Below are 7,143 nucleotides of genomic sequence, written 5' to 3'. Positions count from 1 at the left end.
CCTGCTGGGCTATGTTCTCTCTGCAGTCTTCAAGCTTAATGACCGGTACGTTCCTCTACTCCCCCATCCCCTCACTCTCTGTCACCAGAGGAACCAAGAGGTACAGCAGCTCTGATCTAAGGAGAATGATGCAAACGTGGGTTTCAACACAGATTTACTTTTGTAAAAGCACAGACTGATTGCAGTCTCCCAAAACGGGCCCTAGGAGTACAAGCAGACACACAACCAGTCCCAAGTCAATACTCCTACACCTTGAGTGGGGAGAGAAATGAGTTCAGGGTCTGCTTGGCTCAACGGAGAGCAGAGCAGCAGCTGGAGCAGTTTTTGACACAGGTACCTGATCACCGTGTCCATTATTTGCTGAAGAAGACTTGTTAGCTTTGCCTCGAGGTCACAGCGACCAGCCTGTGCTCCCAGTAACCAAGCTGGGGCATGGAGAGAATGAATAGCAAGGTACAACAGAGAATTAGGGAACACCAACAGAGCCCAAACCCGAAGCAACACAACTGTTCCTCAGCTCGTAATTACCCCAGACCAGTCAGTGCACTCAGCTGAAACCCCACGAATTCAGGATGGAAACCTTGCACATAAAACCCACCCGTTCCCTGTCTCGTCCTACCTAATCTACGTAGGAAGCCCACTACTCCTCACCGTGTTTTACCTTCACACCTTGGACTCCTCTTTTCACCCTGGAAGCAGATTCCTCCCCTGCAGGAAGCTGCAGAGTCCAGAGTGGGACACGAGGCCTCCAAACACCATTGGGCATGAAGTCCACATTTATAGCATGATCCGTCTCTGTCCATTGCAAAGTGAGCACAAGGCAAAACCCCCTAGGGATCCCAGTGCTGCTCCTGATCAAGCAGCTTGCAGCACAGGTAAAACAGCCGTAAACAACGCGACAGCCAAGGGGGGCCAGGCTTCTTCCGAGGCTGTTTAAAAGTGGATTAAATGTGTACTAATTGCCAGGGTTTAACACTTCCTCCTCCAGATGCAGGCGGACGGCGTGCATGGAAACTGGCTGCCAGAACGTTCAGCTCTGCTCCGCTATCCTCAAGGTCGCTTTCGCCCCAGAAATCATCGGCCCCCTCTATTTCTTCCCACTGCTCTACTTGCTGTTCCAGCTTGGAGAGGGACTTCTGCTCATCCTGCTCTTTAGGATCCACGACAGAATAAAGAAGCCAAACGGCAAGTACAGCTTTGCTCCTCGATTTCTTACACTTTCCAACCCAAACCATGTGCTCACAATATAATTACCAGTGAATTACTGCTTTCTAGTAGCAGGATCCAGTTGTCCTTTAACTCAAGGTTACATACCCAGCACATTAAACACAAATCCCAGCCAAAAATTCAGAACTGAAGACATTAGAAATCATGACTTCTTGCACCAGCAGAGTATTTCCTATAGCTATAGACGATCTACACTGCCAGTGCTCGAGGTTTTTCAGAGCTCTGTGCTTAAACCAGGATCGACATCCTGTGAAAGCTGGGACTTGCACTGAGCAAAGAGCAATCACACCCCCCTAAAACTACGAGAGAGTATTAGATAATTCTCTAACGTAATATTGCAATAACTCTTTAACAAATCCCAGCTTCGCTGCAGGGCGCTGAGATTCCCTGAAGGTTGTCACCTCTGGAGCAGGAGGGGGAAGGAAAGGACAGAACTGGCAAGTACTGCAGCTGAAGGAAGGAAAGGAACATCTGGATTATTGCTAGGAGGGGACATGAATAGACTCAAGATTAATTAAAAAATATATACAGTGTATTAGTAAGGCAGGCTCTTCTCCGATTTCAACAGGTCCATAATACCAAAGCCCAGCCAAGGATCTGGAAAGGTGCCTGGAGAATGCTCTGCTGGATGAGACCCCCCACCAGGGATGAGACCCCTCTGATGCCCCCAAACCAGCCTTCTCCAGCCCCTTGGGACAGAGCAGCAGCAGGGCTGCTACAGGAGCACTGTACCATATTTCATCGCTGTAGCAGCAGCACGGCTGTTAACAGGAAAATAAACCCCACTCTGTATCCTCGGGTGGCCTTCAGTGGGAAGTGGTCGACAGCAGACACTGCCACGAGTGCTGGCAAGGCTGCTGTGAAAAGGTTGGCTTTTCCGGGCTCCGATTCACGACGTGACTTGGGAACAAAAGGGCTTAAGTATTTTGACAGGACTTCCACATTCCTTCCTTTTCCTTTCAAGCACCCAGCAACACCCACTGCAGCTGCGTCACAACCCTTCCAAAAGCCGGGCTCAGAACTGCCTGTTCTCACTGCATTTTCCTTTCCCTTCGGATGTAGCAGAAACGACCCGTGCAGCTGTGGGTGACACAGTCACTGCTCAAGAGATGACATCAGCGTCAGGACCCTGCAGGAACAGTGGGAAACCAGGAAAACACCACAGGCAGGCACTACCATGAGCTCCACCTCCTGCCGCTGGCTCGCAGGGCTTCAGTTTCATCTGAGACTTCTCTACGTGCTCCTTTCATACCAGACACAGGGATCACCACAGAGCTGTCTGCACCCTCTCCCAAAGAGCTTGCTCCAGGCTAAGCCTGTCCCTGCCTGCCCATGAGGGGCACTTCCAGTGACGCTTGAATCATCACAACCCTTCAAGAGCTTGGGGTCAAGCGACTGCCCCGTTTTGCCCCTATGAAAAACCACTGCCCGCACCAGTTCCCTTTTTGAACTGCACCTACCTGCAGTTGTCCCACTGGCACACGCTGGAAGCAGCTCCTGAAGACATGGCTGAAGATTAAGGTCTTTAACACAACCCCAAAATGAGGTGCGAGAGTTTCTCAGGGCAGGAACCACCAGGACCCTGCGTGCAGCCGAGCAGCCCAAGGAGCAACTGCTGGCTGCTCCAGCTTTCCAAAACCCGAGCACCGTGCAGCACAGCACTGCTCCTCACGCTGTGGAGCCCACAGAAACACTTTACTCACCCCATGATGTTCTCTCCCCTGTGTGCACATACACACCAATGAAATATGCTTTTATGTGTCGTGCTTCTTATCCAAACGGGGACTAAAACCCAAGTGACCTGTCCGTTCCCCCGTCTCTACTTACTACCAAGGTTTCTATTCCAGAACGTGGCAGCATCTAAGGACAGGGTGTGATGTATTTAAAAGGAAGCTCTCCCCCACACCCTGAACTCTTTGCTGCAGACCCACCTTTAAGGAACATTTCAGCCCTGTTAACACCACGAGGCATGGTTACACTTTATTAACAATAAACCACACGAGAAGTAGAGACCCGTTTCTTTATGTTTTATTTGAGCTATTTAAGTATCAAGAATTAGGTGCTTTATAGAATATTACGACCACAGGGCGGTGAAATGGGCAGTTTCTTACTGTAGTGCAAGTCGTATTAAATCAAAAGCTTATTTTAAAATAAAGTTTTATTACCAGTACTGACCAGCGTTCAATGTGCTGACCTAGAACTGAGACAATGGTTCTAAAGCACAAAAAAATACCCTCTGAAATAAAGCTTTATGTACAGCACACGTCGAGCTCTTTGATGCCTAAAGCTATTTGCTTAATCTGAGATACTAAACTAATGCTCCGAGTTGCTATTCACAGTTGAATATACCAACACTCTAGGAATTAAGTGTTCAGATGATTTTGGGAGTACAAAAAAAAAAAAATTTAAAGTCTTCTGCTTTAGTTATAAAGAGCTCTGCCGATATACACAAACTATACACTTCAGACAGTCACAAAAATGTGAGCAATAAAAGGGTTATCAAAAAACATGTAATACAATTAGTCAATAACCCTTCCCGCCATGGTCCACATCTACAAAGTTGCTCCATCCCTCCCCCCCTCCCCATCCAAACCCTTCCCCGCAGAAAGTCACATACTTACCACAAGATTTAGCAAGTATGGTTTAAAAAAGGGCCCCCCAGGGCAAGTTACTCAAGAGTTCAGTTACCACTGTCAACAGATCTCGACCTCGATCTCGACCTCTGCCGGTCCTCGGAGGACGGGGATTTGGATCTGCTGGAAGAACCACGTTTCTGGCTCTTCTCTGGCATGGGCGATCTACTGACCGACCGGGACTTGCTGTGGCTCCTGCTCCTGGACCTGCTGTACGACTTGCGGCTGCGAGAACGGGACCGGCTACGAGACCGGGATGAGCTCCTGCTCCGGGACCGCGACCTGCTCCTGGACCTACTGGGGAAGGGAAGACCATCGCTGTCAGCAGGGGACCGTCCCGGGACAACAGCCAGGCAGTTCACGAGTCTGTGCTGACTTCAAAGCTTTAACGAATATTTAAGCATTACTTCGTACAACAGAAATCCTTACCTGTGCCTTTTGCTGCCTTCAATTAGTTTGATTTTCCTTCCATTAATCTCTTTACCAGAAAGCTTTTCAATAGCATTCTTTAAATCACTGTAAGAGGCGAATTCAACCACCCTACAGGAAAAAAATTACAAAAACCCAAGAGGTCACTATTACAAGTTGCACTTTTGATGCCAGAGCAAAACATGTGAGGGAAAATATAAGAAAAACAAAAGAAAACCAGCTCAAAAAACCCTTACACTGCTCAGTGTGGCCGTCCCTTGTCGTAACTCAAGCACAAACTGAAGAATTCCCCTCCCCAAATACCAGGGAATGCGTTTTCAAAGGGCAGCTAAATTAAACCACAAGCAGCTGCTGAGCACTGGAAGCAGCCAGCTTCCCTCCCCAAACACTACACGTACAAATATCACTCTACAGCTTTCACGAGGCGATTTTCGAGGCTTACCCTTCATTTAACTTAGGTCTGTGTGCATCTGCAAAGGTTACTTCCCCAGCTTGTCTCATGAAGTCTTTGAGATCCTAACACAAGACCAGTTATGTTATGCAAAGAAGTGAAATTAATACTTATCTATATAAAAAATAGCTTAAAATAAACAAAAGAAACTTATGACTACTGAAATAGAAGCTGTTAGATAAATTACAGGAGTGGCAACTGCCGTACTCGTATTCTATCAAATCTGAATTATTTCTATCAGGGCACGAAGTAAATGAAAAAAAAGCACATTGCTTTAAGCAAAATGCTGCTACAAGTGTCTTAACGTTAAGGGAATTACTAGTCTACAAAGATTATATAAATTAAGTAAGAGAAAGAGAGAGAAAGACAGAGAGAGAAATAAATAAGCACATTTGTACAGATTCTGGACTGAGTGTGAAATGCTACCCCTGGATTTCTGTACTACTTCAGCCTCCATTTACATTACGAGTCTTAAACGCATACAGAATTACATTTCCACGCCACCAATTATTTTGTGCCCCATATGCCATTAAAAATATAGTTTACTTTACCTTTATTAACATTTCCCTAGGCTAGCCAAGCAGCAAACTGCATTAAGCCACCGGAGATACCGTCATGATTTATGCCCGACTGGCTCTTCGCCACCCACTTGACGAACACTACCCAGTCGATGGAAGCCATTAATCGCACTGCCCTCCCTATCACGGATGGATCCAGACATCCTCTACGCTTGATGTTACCAAGGACCACTTTACTGCGATCAGGATTCCAACGACCACCTAATTTCGTATCTTTCAACTCTTTTCGACCAGGACCTCTTTATTCGGAAGCGTTACAGGAAGGACAGCTCTCAACTTAGGAATCAGATCTCGTTAACGCTCTGGGATCGCTGCAATGTGGCACTTTAAGGAGTGCATCGATTACGTCTAGACCGGCAAACACAGATCTAGAGGTGGCCAAGTGACATTGTAGGAGCTGACTGGGAAGTCAACCAGGCCCAACCAAGAGTGACCAAGACAGAACGATTAGGATAACCCACAGGCACTCCTCGTCATATGGCCAACGACACAGATAGGCTGGCAAATAAAGGGTTTAATATGTGGTTAAAATGGATTTTTAAAACAAGAAAAAAAATAAATATATATCCTCAAATATACACATTTAATATTATTATTAATTAAAATTAACTAGTTTCCATTAAAAATATTCAAATGACATTATTTAACGTTACATTAATTACGTAAACATTTTTAATAAGTTAGATTTAACTTTAATGAATTATCTTACAAAATAATTACATTACATACCCCTTACATGAAGTCAAAAGAGTTAACTGTGTTTGAACAAACCTGCCAGCTGACTCGGGAAGACAAATTTTCTACTATGAGCCGATTTTCTGTTCTTACGGGTGGGGCATTTCTGTTTGGAAATAAACAACCCAGACCTTTTATTGGTAATTAAAACATAACCCCAGGTTAATATTAATAAAGGCTGTACCAGTAACTGCTGTCAGTATACCACCACTGCTACAACTCAACCGTGGAATGCCTCGAGTAACGTAGGAGAAGCATTAAGCACTTCAAAGGGGAGCATAAAGATGACAAGCATACCCGAGAAGTTTTATAATCCTTACTATCCTATCGCCACATCGAGTGATTGACTAGAAAGGCAACTCATGCCAGCTCGAGTTCTCCGATCAGATGAGGCCACAGTACTCTGTTTTAAAACATCACCCCAAAGCCATACGTACCTCCTGTCACTACGTGGACGGCGGCTACTAAACCGGTCAGAGTACCTCCCTCTGCCTCTACCCCTAGAGCGTGCCCTTGCATGCTCAATTGTAACCCTGGGGAAAGAGACAAAAAGGAAAGCCATATATTTTCACATTTTTCTTCTTATATATATTCTTTCACAGTTACAATTGTTGGAAAAACAAAAACCTCAAGCACAAAATAGCTTAAACAGTACTGGTAACACAATGCAAAATCGACTCACTTCTTATTTTAGAGATTCAAGCTTATCTATTCATTTAATAGGGTATCTCACCTCTCACTGCAAAGCTCTTTTCCATCCAATTCATAGACAGCATCATCTGCATCCCTTGGATCCTCGAATTCCTGCAAAACCACCCGAGCAAAAACATAAAAATAAAAAAATACACCCCTAAGAAATTAAAAAATGCTCACATGCCACACAGCATACTTAGCAGAGCACCGTGATAGCACTATCTTTAAAAGCAGCTTCGTGTACGTAAACGCACATGGGATCCAAGTGACCGGCAACGGACAAGGACCGCAGTGCCCTGCGGAGGAGCACACTCACCACAAAGCCAAAGCCCCTCTTCAGATCGATGTCTCGGATGCGGCCGTATCCCTTGAAGAACCTCTCCACATCCTTCTCCCT

General features: G+C 45.7%; 1 protein-coding gene across 1 annotated transcript; it reads right to left on the bottom strand.

The window, feature by feature from the left end:
• Positions 1-3,799: 3,799 nt before the first annotated feature.
• Positions 3,800-7,140, bottom strand: SRSF5 (serine/arginine-rich splicing factor 5; the record flags this gene model as incomplete). Its single annotated transcript, XM_010188593.1, has 7 exons — positions 3,800-4,154; positions 4,290-4,400; positions 4,732-4,805; positions 6,090-6,159; positions 6,491-6,586; positions 6,787-6,857; positions 7,063-7,140. Coding segments are annotated over 7 exons (747 nt in total), but the record flags the coding sequence as incomplete, so codon positions are not given.
• Between the last annotated feature and the right edge of the window lie 3 nt (positions 7,141-7,143).

This window comes from Mesitornis unicolor, unplaced genomic scaffold (genome assembly GCF_000695765.1).
Source record: "Mesitornis unicolor isolate BGI_N332 unplaced genomic scaffold, ASM69576v1 scaffold45677, whole genome shotgun sequence".
NCBI lineage: Eukaryota > Metazoa > Chordata > Aves > Mesitornithiformes > Mesitornithidae > Mesitornis > Mesitornis unicolor.
This window is presented reverse-complemented; position numbering and strand designations above follow the sequence as displayed.